General features: G+C 46.6%; 1 protein-coding gene across 4 annotated transcripts in view; it reads right to left on the bottom strand.

The window, feature by feature from the left end:
* The window catches only part of LOC110489896 (transmembrane protein 108), a 58,530-nt gene that overhangs the window by 12,985 nt on the left and 31,597 nt on the right, over window positions 1-13,948 (bottom strand). For 3 of the 4 annotated variants that reach the window (XM_036944153.1, XM_021562862.2, XM_021562864.2), the window contains exon 2: window positions 5,608-5,691. In XM_036944153.1, coding sequence (XP_036800048.1) covers window positions 5,608-5,647 — 40 coding nt within the window. In that variant the 5' untranslated portion in view covers window positions 5,648-5,691. Of the gene's footprint in view, window positions 1-5,607; window positions 5,692-7,936; window positions 8,220-13,948 lie in introns of those variants that run through there. The other variant, XM_021562863.2, reaches the window with a different exon arrangement.

Genomic DNA, 13,948 nt, shown 5'->3' with positions numbered 1-13,948 from the left:
TGAAATACAGTACATCTTGACTCCATCTAACACAAGACAAAGGACACAGAGGTACTTGACTCGCTTTAAGGTTGCTAGTACATTTGCGTGAAAGACCTTGTCTCAACACCAACACCATCTACAGGTCTAGGAAGTGGGCAGCTAACGCCACTATCGCAAGCTACAGCCTGCTAGAAAAAAAAAGACAAGGTAAATATGACTGTTAAAATTACATTCTGATTTATGTCAGTGATATTAACCAAAAACCTATTTCCATTAACCCAGTCCAGAGATTTATCATGGGGATGGGCAATTTATGCAGTAAACTTGCATAAGAAGCTAGTGATATTCATGTATAAGTCCTCCATTGATGAGATGGAGGGAAATGGAACATTAATAAATCATTGGGCTGGCTGCTGCGTCTTGTGCACTTGATCCAGTAGCGTTGTCCCCCCATCTTGCTGTCCCCGTTCCATCATTCAGTATTAGAGTCAAGGGCCTAGAAAGCCAAGATGGCTGCTCGGGGCATAGGATGTTATTGAGTTTGAGGCCTAGTGAAATGAATGCATCCTAATGAAGAAAATGATCAAATCCTCTACATTCTGCCACATTCTCATTGGTCAGTCTTTACTCAAGCTACTAAGCCCACACTCTTTAAAAAAAAGTGCTATCTAGAACCTAAAAGGGTTTTTCGGCCAGCTGTGCCCCATAGCAGAACCCTTTGAAGAACCCTTTTTGGTTCCAGGTAGAACACTTTTGGGTTCCATGTAAAAACCCTTTCCACAGAGGGTTCGATGTGGAACCCAAAAGAGTTCTACTTAGAGCCAAAAAGGGTTCTCCGATGGGGACAGCCCAAATAACCCTTTTTTCTACAGAGTGTACCAACTGGTGTAGGGGGATAATAGTGTGAGATGTAGCCTACAGTACTGCATCCTATATCCACCAGACCAGGCTAATCAATCATAGAAGAGAATCCACTTAGTGTGTGTAGTGGAGAACAGATCAGTGGATATCCCTCGCCTACCTATGTAATCAATCATGAGAGAGAGACACTCTCACTCTCTCTCTCTCTCTCTCTCTCTCTCTAACTCTCTCTCTCGCTCTCTGAAGGAGAAATCTCCAGTCTGCCTATGTGGCAGGAGCCCAGTTGTGCTGCATCATCAGTAGTCGGTCGGTCAGTCACAGCGTTTCATTTAGCAAATCCCAGGAAATCTGACATTCCCCAAAATAGGTCCTATAATACGCAGCATCATCCATCGACAACATTCAATCCCTGGTGGCTGTTCTGTAGGCGCTATTTCTAAACTGCACAGCACAGTTTACCCTCTCCAAATCCTCACCTTCACCATTAGTAGGTCAAATCACTAAACTGACCTAAGATCAGTGTCTAAGGGGCATCTTCTCCAAGTTTAACACGCACATCATTCACTGTGATGCCACAGGTGCAAATAATCATAATATCACATCATTAGCTGCTGGTGTATAGGCTAAACATGCATGGGTTGATATTGTATTGTAAACACTGTGGGCACTGATGCATAGCAGTTAGCGATTAAGGATGCCCTCACCGCCCAGTCCCCTATGGACTGTGTTAAGGCTCGTTTATACTAATTGCTAATATGGTGCGCCGCGGATGCTAAGTCCATGGGATGCTCTGTGAGTCCACACGGGAGTTAGGAGGGTTGTCTCTACAGCATCGATCAGAATACCAATAAGGTTCCATCTCAAATCTCAAAAAACTCAAACTACACATGCACGCACACACACAAACATAGCCAGCAGCATACCACCCTGCATCCCACTGCTGGCTTGCTTCTGAAGCTAAGCAGGGTTGATCCTGGTCAGTCCTCCCAATGCCAAGGGCATCCCAATGCCCAGGGCAGTGATTGGGGACATTGCCCTGTGTACGGTGCCGTCTTTCGGATGGGACGTTAAATTGGCGTCCTGACTCTCTGTGGTCACTAAAGATCCCATGGCACTTATTGTAAGGGTAGGGGTGTTAACCCCGGTGTCCTGGCTAAATACCCAATCTGTCCCTCATACCATCACGGTCACCTAATCATCCCCAGCTTACAATTGGTCATTCCTCTGCCTTGTAACTATTCCCCAGGTTGCTGCTGTAAATGAGAATGTTATCAGTCAACTTACCAGGTAAAATAAGGGTTAAATAAAAACACACAAACACTCAGCTCATATTTGTAAATAAAGCTTGACGGAGTCGAATGAAAGTAGATGTTGGGCTTCTTTTGACGATGTGATTTGTGGAGAAGAGCCTGTGCATTTCACCTCATCTTTAACATGCAATCTGAACAGACCAGATCAACAGATCAAACTGATGAGATTCTTCACAGCACAAAAAGCCCCTTATCCCCAGTCAGACCTGTGGCGGGATTTGATTATCAAGCCTGTCCATGCTATTCCAATTATGACCTAGCTGCAGTAGTCAATAGGTGTTACTAATGTCACCTACAATACAGTATGTGATCTGACAGTTGATTGGTGAGGAGATTGTATTGGTATTCGTAAGTCACTCTGGATAAGAAAAACATTTTGACTCATCAAAACAAGGGACTGGTTTTCCATCCGTTTCCAGTTTAATCCCCAGTATGGGTCCGGGGGATATACAATGGGATGAGGGTCAAATCATACAAACAAAAATGTAAACAGCATCTCTCCTTTAAGTCCAATACATTTATTCAAACATACTTATTTCTAGCAGCTACGTGCAATCACCCTTAGTGAACTCTGTTTTCAGGTTAGGAACTATTCTTGAACAACAATTGTTTTCAGCCGGGAATTAAACAAACTGTCAGTCAGAGGTGTAAAGAGAGTGCATCTTTAAAAGTGGCGTCAACAGACAAATTCCACTGGTCTGCTGGTTGGGTGTGCCCGGCTCGCCTGCCAATCTATGGGGGAGAGTGGTTATCCCAGGGGGCTGAGGGATAGATGGGGCACATCCTGTGGACCGCTGGGACTGGGGGGGGAGATGGGTTACGTCGGCACAGATGTGAGCTCTGAGAGATTCTATGGTACCGTTCCAAAAAGTACCCTATTCCCTACTTAGTGCCGTAGGCCCTGGTCAAAACTAGTACACTATATAGGGAATAGGGTGCCAGTTGGGATTCATCCTATCACACAGTGGGATGATATCTTCCTGTTTGAATGTTCTGTAAAGCTTGTCAGATTAGGTTACCCCCTCCCCCCCACACCTTTTACAACACGGACATGTTTATCCCAGATCCACTCTGTCAGAGACCTGAGGAATGAGAGACAAGGAGGATAGCAAGGCCCTCTGATGTTTACTGGGGTATTGATTTAGTAGGACAGTAGTTGCCTGGTTGACTGGGGGCTGTAACAGCAACTGGGCCACAGGGCCAGGTCCGGTCGGTTTAAACAGGAAGGAAAGACATAAACTAGGAAGTTATTCGGGCTCTGGGGAGAACATTGAGTCACGAAGGCTGAGAAAAACAACGCAATAAAGTAGACCGGCAGCACTGTACCGCTCACACGTAATGTATAAGTTATTCAAGATATTACGGCGGCGTTATGACATTATTACAAGCACAATGTAGTGCCACAATAGAACCCAACCAAAAGGCGAGGAGCGCGGCCCTGCAACTCAGATTAGGGAGATTTCTCATAGCTTGCAAATCACTCTAAACGCTCTCACAGATAAGCATTTTACGAGCTGACGGCACAATGTAATTTGCACTTGAGTCAAGGAGATGGAAGGAATTGCCGTACTGGGAAGGAATTGGATTGAGGACAGAGGGCAAAACAAACGTTTTCTGAAAACAAACAGGAAGTTTTCTGTGGCTTCAGGTGGGCCTGTACAGACAACCATGTTGAGACATGGAAGGAAAGAGAGAGAGAACAGAGAAGAAAAAACACCACAGGAAAGAAGGATTGGGACCAAAGGAAATGGGAGTACAGTGTGATAATATCCTGATATCATCCCACTCTCTGTGCTCTCTGAAACCCCTCTCCACAACCAACGCTATAGGCCAACTCATAAAATGAACAAAAATTAACTCCCAAGAATTCTCAATGAGCATTGTTCAATTCAGTTGAAATTGACCCAAACTCTGGTTAATATTACGATAATTTTATTTGCCAATTTATTTATTTGGCCAACCTAAATTTGACTTATACCTTATCTGAAAGACACACATACACAGGTAGGAGAGGGGGCTCCCACACTGGGCAGCCATGGAGCAATTGTTGTGGGGTGCCTTGCTCAAGGACACAATGGCAGGCAATGGCATCTAGGATTTGATACCAGCAGACCCCTCCAGACCCGGGATTCAAACTGGCAACCCTCCAGTTGCTAAAGTAGCTCGCCTCTCTAACCGCTAGGCTACATGCCGCCGCTGGCAGGTACAGGCCAGAATGAGAAATGAGAATAGTCTGTTCTACAGAAAGGCAGCAGGAGTCTCTGGTGGGCTTCTCTGTCTAGACACAAGAACAAGGTACCTAGGATACCCCCCCAAATAGCACCCTATTCCCTATATAGTGTAGTACTTTTGAACAGGGTAGTGCAATATATAGGCAATAGGGTGACATTTAGGATGCAGAGAGTTGCGTGTGAAGAGTCTGGGGAGAGGCAGGCCACAGCTGTGACTCACACAGCACATCTAAGTGAAAAATACCACCTGGACCGTCAATGTTGGGTTCCACAGAAAACTGATGAAACCTCTCAAAAAGAGGCGACAGATCATTTGGTACGAAGAACCACGCGGTACCAAAAACAAACGGCAAAATGAGAAAAAAATAATAATCATCTCATTCTATGATTTCACATATCCTACCTTTCTGAGCCAGAGAATGCTAAGAAATAGTTTCCTTGCCAAAGGTTCCATTATTTCCGTGGCTGTACCCTGTTCTCAACCCAGCACCACTGGAGAACATAGTACAGCATTGGGACACTTTGACTGGACCATCCGTTCTTGAGTATACAACAGCATACCCTATAGGAGGCCTCCTGAGCAGTCAACAACCTTCATGTATCTGCTGTGTGATATGATTGAGTTAGATTAGTCAGGCCCAGCCTTTAACCTTGTTGCTCTGTTCTGAGCCATGGGGCACAGGGTGAATCATATCATAGTAGAGATGAGCAACCTGCTCCACTAACAGCCTGTGGTAATGTCAGTGGTTCAGCCTGACCCCATGTTCCACATTCTGCTCTGGACACCTGCCAGACAATCACACCACTCCACTCTCCCCCGGCCCTGCTAATATTCTTAGAATGTTAATCAGCATATACTGTATGATATGATTATGTAACGCAGAGGTAGATAAGGATGAGTCACACACTGCGAGTACAATACCCGTTCTCTGTCTACATGGAATCGGCCGAGACTGTGTTTTGAAGGTCCTTTTCTTGTAGCTGTTATCAGCACTGTTATTGTGCCTTCACTTTAGCTGTTTTCTGTCTCACTGGACTCTATTCTACTGGGCCCGTACCTGTGGCTAATGTGCAGTTTTACAAGTTTGGCTAATGTACAGTAAGCCCGTAGCTTAGCTGTGCTGTTCGTACTGAACTGTAGTCATGTCACGTGTGCTATGAGTGTCAGTAATGATTTGACTGTATCCTATCTCAGCTATGAGGACCCAGCCATGTCTACTCACTCAGCAGCTGGCGGCGCAGGACCTGCAGGCTTCTCTTCATGGTATCATGTGGTCCGGCTCCTCCTCCACAGTGCTCATGGTTCTCTGTGGAACACAACCAGACCAGAGAGACAGACTGAGATACGGCACCGCGGTCAGGAAGCACGGTCAGACACTGATGTGATTAGGTGAGGACATAGAGGGGGGGGGGGGGGGCGCGAGAGAGAGACAGAGAGAGTAAGAAAGAAGAGAGAGCGAGAGAGAGAGAAAGAAAGAAGAGTGAGAAAGAGAAAGAGAGAGAGAGAGAAAGAGAGAGAGAAAGAGATTGATCACATAGCCAGGTGAGGGGATATCCATTGAGAGACAGAGAGGACAGACAGAGAGACTGATATAGAGAGAAAAATACAGCCAGTGACAGATCAGGACAGACAAGACGATGTTTACAATTCCCAGTCAGGTCACAAACAGGAAAGAACTCAACAAAAAAAAAAACCCTCTGACAACAATAATAAATATTCACCATGACAGGCATAAATACTTAGCCATGGAAAAGTAACATAAATCAAGGTTGGATTAGACCATTAACGTACAGGGTGGTCATTGTGTATTTGGCTCCTGAACACTGGCTATGTATGAAATGCAGTACGCTGCACTCACTGCCTAGGCTGGTCAGTAAAACCAATCATGGGTCGTTAAACATTGATCAGTAGGGCGTGTAGTGTGTACTGAGCTATATATCACTAGACTGTATGCTAACTTCCAGGGGTAGTCTTTAGAAGTGACAGAAGTGATAGTACCTTGATAAATGAAAGGAAAGGCCCACACGCGCGAGCTGTGAGCACACAAATTATTTTCACCTCTGGAAAAGCTTGCCTGTGTATGTGTGTTTGTGTGTGTGTATGTGAGAGAGAGAGATTGTATTTCCATGTGTTGCCCTGTCTTTGGGGAATAAACACACCTTCACGTCCCCTAAGGTGAATCCCCAATGCATAAATAATCTGGTGGCAGTGGCGAGTGTGAAATTGGATTTGTGCCCCCTAGGACGACGGGGTCTGGATGTGGGCAACCTGTGGATACGTCCCAAATGGCACCCTATTTCCTATATAGTGCACCACCTATATAGTGCACCACTACAAAAGTAGTGCACTATAAAGGGAAAAAGGTTCCACTCGAGACGCACCCTGTGTTTCTCTGAAAGCGCAACGCAATGAGAGGGGAAAGGATAAGCAAACAAGCACAGCAACACTGATAATTTCATAATGTATTGTTCCTTATGAAAATAATCCCTTTCATAAAAGACTGGATTGAAATACGCACGCTGCAGGCTGCAACTCAATTACCAGTCATATTGATATTTGGCCAGTCGAATGCCAAAACAAGAGACTGGCCCACTGTGAGAATGCCCATTTTGGGCAATTTCACTGGGGGTTGTCTCTCTCCTCTCCTCTTTTTCTCTCTCCCTCCCTCATTTCTCTCTCTAACCACTGCTCCCCCCCCTCCCCCCCCGCTCTCTACCTCTTTCTAGGTGCATTAGCATCATGCTCCAGGGCTAATGAGCGGAGTGGTGGTGAGTGTTTAAGGAGTACAGCTGAACCTCTCCAGTGTCCACAGTGATTACACATCATCACCCGTACTGGCTACCAGACTACCTTTCATTCACACAGGGCAGAGGAGGTGGAAGAGGAGGAGGAGGAGGGGGAGGAAGAGAAAGAGGAGGGGGAGGAGGGGTGAGCGGTGAATCATATCCACCTGCTATGATGGCACATTAGCTACAGGTGCATGCCACGACTTGTCCATACACAGAGAGAGCGGGAGAGCGAGAGAGCGAGATATGTGGAGAGGCTGTGGATTTAACTACGATAGAGGAAAGGAGAGTATGGGAAAAGCCCCTCAGACCCCGGGCAGAGTTCAGCTAGACACAGAGAGTAAGAGAGAGAGAGATTATGTATTATGTCCTTAAAGTCCAGGAGCTGGATAGGACAAATAGTCCAGAAACAGAGGATTACGTCCGGGTTGAAATATGACTCAAGATACCTACCCAAAGATGTAAACACGGTGAGTAAATCACCGATCAACACAGATACCGTTGGTCTGTGTCTTTTCAGTAATGTCAGGGAGAGCTAGCAGCTCCATGGTATTCCAACATTTTACAGGAGAATAACAAACGAACCACTGCATGGCAACTGACACACACACACACACACACGCAGAGCGTGGCCATTGCCATGACAACACTAATAGTACATTGTATTCAAATCTCCTTGCCGAGGACAAATGGGACTCCATCAGAGAGAAAAAAATTCAATAATCCCATCATTTCTAAGAGAGAAAGACTAAATAAAGCACTCACCATTGGGACTGGGAGAATATGACTTTCAGAAACAATCCCTCTCCTCATAGCAATGCAGCGGTCTTTGTGTTTGGGCTCATGTTGACAGACCTTTGGGTCCCCAAAATGCCTTTGCTGCTGCTGCTGCGACTTGGAGAGTGCAGCTCTGAATAGTGAACCTGGAGGGGCGCACAGAGTTTAAGCCCCAGCCAAGGTCACTCGAGACGGGTTAATGAAATAAATCTGTCACTCTGTCGCCACCAGGGTGCAAGCGCGCAAGGATAACAATGCCTTTACATTTTGGACTTCCCTCTATTTTACTGTAGGGGTCTAGCGTCTAAGGATCTGGCTCGGCGCCTGCATGAATCTGCACCTTCCCTAACGAAGGAGGAAAGAGGGCAAGGAAGGAGGGAGTAAGGGAGTCACTGAACGAGTGGACAGGGCTGTGCTCTCATAACAACCCACAGATAACCCAAAGACCTAATCACACTCTTTTATGGGAGCTGATATTTTCCTCCCTCCAATGCGATGTTCTCACGGCTAGGTTCATCTGCTGGTTCCAGCTGCATTTGAATGAACACACTGTCTCAAATAGCACCCTAAGGGCACTACTTTTGACCAGGGCCCTACGGGTTCGGTCAAAAGTAGTGCACTGTGTCGGGAATAGGGTGCCATTTGGGACGCAGGCACTGTGAAGGCGGTCGGGAAATGGAGACATGCTCCTGAGTCAAATCTCAGTCATAAAGTAAGACAAATCTGAGAAAATGTGGAGGTGTTACATTGACTTCTTTCTTTCTTTCTTTCAGATAGCTGAAAAACGTTATAGAGGTAACAACTTTCCCATTTCTCCACCATTTTAATATCCAAACTCACTGTGGAGTTAAAAATAGGTCCATTTACAGTAAGGCCACCATGGCAGCCCCAAGGGACAAACAATGTGTCAATCCCAAATTGCACCCTATTCTCTATATAGTACACTCTCTACAGTGCACTACCCATAGGACTCTAGTCAAAAGTAGTGCACTATAAAGGGAATAGTGTGACATTTTGAAAACAGACCAGTTAACATTAGAGGAGTGGATTTACAGTGGACCTCATTGGCATAATCTCAAGGGATTTGGTGATTGCAACAACACCGTGATGTCTATCTCGATCTCCTCCTCCCAGCAGACCAGACAAAAGTGAGGCGCCTTCATGGCATTCACCCTTTGATTATGTTTCTTTCGCTCCTTTGATGGGAATCAGTAAACAGTTCCTGATACCTCCTCACACATCAGGCCTTGTCTCTCCATGTGTTTCCTGTGCTGTTGTTGTTGGGGCTTTGGGGCCTCAGAGGGCCTCAGTTTGGGCTGTGGTGACTTAGTAGTGCTGAGCAGTGATGTCTCTGGGGCCCCTCCTCCCTCGCCTTCCTCCCCTCAGTCTTACTTGTCCTATTAGTGACCTCACAGTAGACCAAAGGCTGCTGGGCTTTCATAACAGGAATTCAAGTAAGACCCTGCTGAGGCTGATCCCCACTGGGCAATAGACCAGGGGCCTGATTACAATGAACAATTCCATTATGAAACAAATAACACTTATTCTTCAAGCATGAGCCACAACAACAGCTGGGGCCAGTGAGCAGTGACTCAACCACAGAGCAGCCGATTGGTTGTTGGTGCCCCTGGAGTACTGCTGCGATCACTTAATTGGCTGGCCAGTCAGACAAAACAAATGTAATGTTTACTACAGTATCGATTTGCTCCAATAACAGTCCCTGGTGATATAGCACCAGGTATTTACCGCAAGCTCTATTGAAAGAAAGTATTGGTTCTTCAGTATCCCATTTCTCCTCTCCACCACGCCAAATGTGTATCTGCAGGATGCTATGGTGCTGAGTCACTGTCAGTGCTGTGAGTAGACGCTGCCGTCCATGGCCCTGATGGCAGGATGAGTTGCGGTTGCTGTGTCATGCAGGCTGGTGGCGGTTGGTGTCGGCTGCGCGGGTCATCAATCAGCGCCACCAAGTCCCCCCCCACCCCTGCCGCCCAGCTAATACATGGCAGGCCATTAAAAGGAGTGTCAGCATGACGTTCACCTCACCACGGGGGGGAGGTGGGAACACATCATTACTTCCTGTCACCCTTACTGACTAACTGGTCTGGCTACATGAGTCTCTTACCTAATCATTGGGGATTCTCACACACTGTGCTGTACTGTCTGTCTGTCTGTGTCTGTCTGTGTGTCTGTCTGCACATCTCCAAAACCAGTCCACACCCTTTAGAGTAAATGGATAGAAAGGAGTAGAAACAGCTGTTTTATAACGTTGCTATAGTCCCCTCATAAGCGGCTCGTACGTAGCAACTCTGTCCTAATCGTACAAGAAGCGTATCGTAATAGCCACAGTAATTAGTGCGCAAAATGCCTCTGCACGAACATTAATCACCAAGAGACACCACTGCCATAAAACACAACCGTTACAACCCTGTTCCACATTCACGGAACTGTGGCTGTCAATTCCCATTCCTCTCCCTGGGTTAGAGGCTAAGTTAACATCAGTAATGCAAGGCAGAGCAGTGTAGCACCAGAGATGACACACCTGCCAAAAGCAATGCGTGTGACATGGAGCATGGCAGAATAGTGAGTGGGCACCTGTTTAGTGTGTGTGTCAGTGTGTGTGCGGTCTGCTCCTCAGGCTGACTCTGCCAGCTGAGCTCTCATAACCACCCACCCACACATACCCCCCCGCCCCACACGCACGCACGCACACACACACACACACACACACACACACACACACACACACACACACACACACACACACACACACACACACACACACACACACACACACACACACACACACACACACACACACACACACACACACACACACACACACACACACACACACACAAACACACACAAACACACCTCAACCTGAATGTGTCTCTTACTCATTCACTTGCCTCCACTCAGTAAAAGCCACAGCGGTACTTGCCTGCAGTAGAAAGGAAAGTTAAGGGGAGTGCAACAACAACATGTTCATCCTCCCCATGAATCACTAGCCAAGCCTGTCCTCTGACTAAGACCATTCATCAGGGGAACTGTGACCATGGTCCTGGGTGCGTCTGATTCGTCTCACACTATGGTTTCAACTCTTGCTGAGCACCTGCACAGTGCCAAACTCCTGGAAGCTGTCAACCATTATACCGGTGCCTAATCACCAAATGACTTTCGACCCATTGCCCTCATGCCACTGCTGGCCAAATGCATGGAGAGGGTTGTCAGGGAGCACCTTACCCTATCACCCTGTCAACTGGACCTGCTACAGTTTGCCTATAAGGCACAGAGTGGGACTGTAGGATAGTACCCTGACCTTGGTGAACATGGTGTCTAGTCACTTTCAACATGCTAAATCATATGCACACATTATATTTATTTTAGTTCAGCTTTCAATACAATGCAAATATACACACTGCTGAAACGACGACTGGACCTGAACGTCAACAGTGGCCTCGCATGTTGGATCAAGGACTTTTTAACTGACCGCCCGCAGAGGGTTCTCCTGAACGGGGCCCTCTCTGGTGAACTGACCCTGTACACAGGGGTGCCCCAGGGGTGTGTCCTTTCACCGCTGTTGTTCTCTATCTACACTAACGAGACAAAGACCCAAAGGAAACAATGTGAGCCTTTTCAAGAACGCAGATGACATGGCTGTGGTGGGACTATTTTTTAAAGATGCTACGTCAGACGGGGACAGCTGTTTTAAACAGGCCAACAACCTTCAAGAATGGTGCCGGTTAATTGCCTTCCACATTACTGTGGACAAGACAAAGGAGCTGATCATCAATGGCAAGGACCTGCCAATGTCCCAACAACTCTCTCTGAACAAGCAACCAGTAGAGGTGGTTGAGTGTTTTAAATATCTAGGGACACAAATTGATTAAAAGTTGGGATTTACAGAGAATGCAGAATGTTTTTTTTTAAGGCATGCCAGCGCCTGTTTTAAACAGGAAATTGACGGATTGAAGGGATGTTCTGGAGAAGTTGTACAGCAGTCTGGTGGAGAGCATCCTCACGTTCGATATGATAGTCTGGTATGGCAATCTGAGCGTGAGGAGCAAAAGCAAACTGCCCAGAATAGTAAACACAGCCAGCAAAGTAATCGGTCGACCACAGGCCCATTTGAGCAGTCTGTTCCACCAGGCAACCAAAAGGGAAGGCACTGGCTGTCGTTGACGACCCCTCCCACCCACACCCTCACGTTCGAGAGCTTCCCTCTGGCCGGCGCTTCAGAATGCCCATGCCCAAGAAGAACGCGTTCAAACATTCATTCGTTCCTTGTGCTGTTGGACGACTAAATGCAACATAAAATGTATCGGCATATGCACTTATCTATTTCTCTATTTTAACAGTGCAGGGCAGCGGTCAGTTGTGAGTAAATGTATCAAAGTCCTCTATGTTTTTAGGTTATGCAGTATGATGGGTTGACTGGTTTAAATGTGTGTTATGTGAGAATATATGTGTATTTGATCCTTTTTAATGTAAGGTGATGGCAAAGAAAACTTGTAATCCTGGATGGACAATAACGTTTTATTCTATTGTAAGGTACAGCTCCCATAGACTTCAAATAGTATTATGGTTAGCCACAAAGATGATGCTGTGGACCTTAATAAGATGACCAAGCAGGGTAATAGGGCATTCAATTGGGAAGGATGGGGCTCCCCCAGAGTGTAGACGGACAGTGTCACTATACAGGGAACAGGGTGTCATCGTGAGTGACACAGGCTGCAGTTTGTCTGGAACACACACTTTAGTACAGGGGCCACAAGGTGACACACATATGGGGCCATGGGAGGGTCACTCTGCGTTACCGTTACATAAGGTGTCAACCCTCCCTGACTCACTGACTGACTGAATAACAGACCCACTGCATGCCACAGAATGGCAAACGATCGCAATGATCTGCAGGCACATTGCCAACACCAATAATGGGATATATATAGATATAGGCAAGGGTGCACAGACACACACACACACACACATACACTCAGTGTGCTAGTCCTATTATCAATCTCTGACATTAATCTGAGACGCCCAACATCCAGACATAGCATGGCTGTCATTTAAAGGGAAAATGTATTTTCACAAACATGCCTTCTGTCCCTTTGGAGTTATTGGGCCGAGCGGTAAAGACAGAGATCGGGATGCAGGGCGTCTCTCTCTCTGGCAGCGTCTCAATCGTAAATATCTCTCTCCCTCGATCGGTCTCTCTTTCTCCCTTCTCTTTCCTCTCTCTCTATCCCCATCTTTCTCCCCCTCTCTCTATCTCCCTCTCCTCCACCTTGTATCTGTCCTTGTGTGACCCTGCAGACAGTAATGATACAATTGACTGCTGCTGTGTTGTGCTGGTGCTGCTGACTAACAGTAAAGTGAAGCTAGCAGCGCGCCACGTCCCGCTACGCCTGTCACAATCACTAAGAAAGTAATACCACAGAAAAATAGAGAGCGTGGGGCTGACACCTAAATTCACCACTTTACACAAAGCGTGATGACGCCTGTCAGAATTTCCTGGAGTGTCTGGTAGCATCCCAAATGGCACCCTACTCCCTGCATAGTGCACTGCCTTTGACCAGAGCCCTCTGCACTATGTGGGGAATAGGGTGTCATTTGTGATGGAGACTCAGTAGTCTGTCCCTGAATCGGTAGGCACAGCATGCACCCTGGAGAGTGTGAAGACAGGAGCATTTAAAGTGAAGTATTTCAGAGTCGAATCTACTTCTGAGACTACACTAGACAGGAGTGAAGTGAACATGAGTGTATTATAGCTCAGCAAAAGGCAGAATGACAACATCGAAAGACAGAGAGCCTGGGTAGGAGCTAGCTATTAGCTTCGCTATATAGGCTAGCAAACACTTGTGTCTGATATGAGGCTCCCTGTGGGAATAGCCTAGCTAGCAGTGGAATTTTACAGCTGCCCCACCGCACCATAGAGTCGTCTGATATTAATATCTTCATCTTTGATCACCAAAGGGAGGCTTGTAATAAGAAGGC

This window comes from Oncorhynchus mykiss, chromosome 15, assembly GCF_013265735.2.
Source record: "Oncorhynchus mykiss isolate Arlee chromosome 15, USDA_OmykA_1.1, whole genome shotgun sequence".
In the NCBI taxonomy this organism is placed as follows: domain Eukaryota; kingdom Metazoa; phylum Chordata; class Actinopteri; order Salmoniformes; family Salmonidae; genus Oncorhynchus; species Oncorhynchus mykiss.
This window is presented reverse-complemented; position numbering and strand designations above follow the sequence as displayed.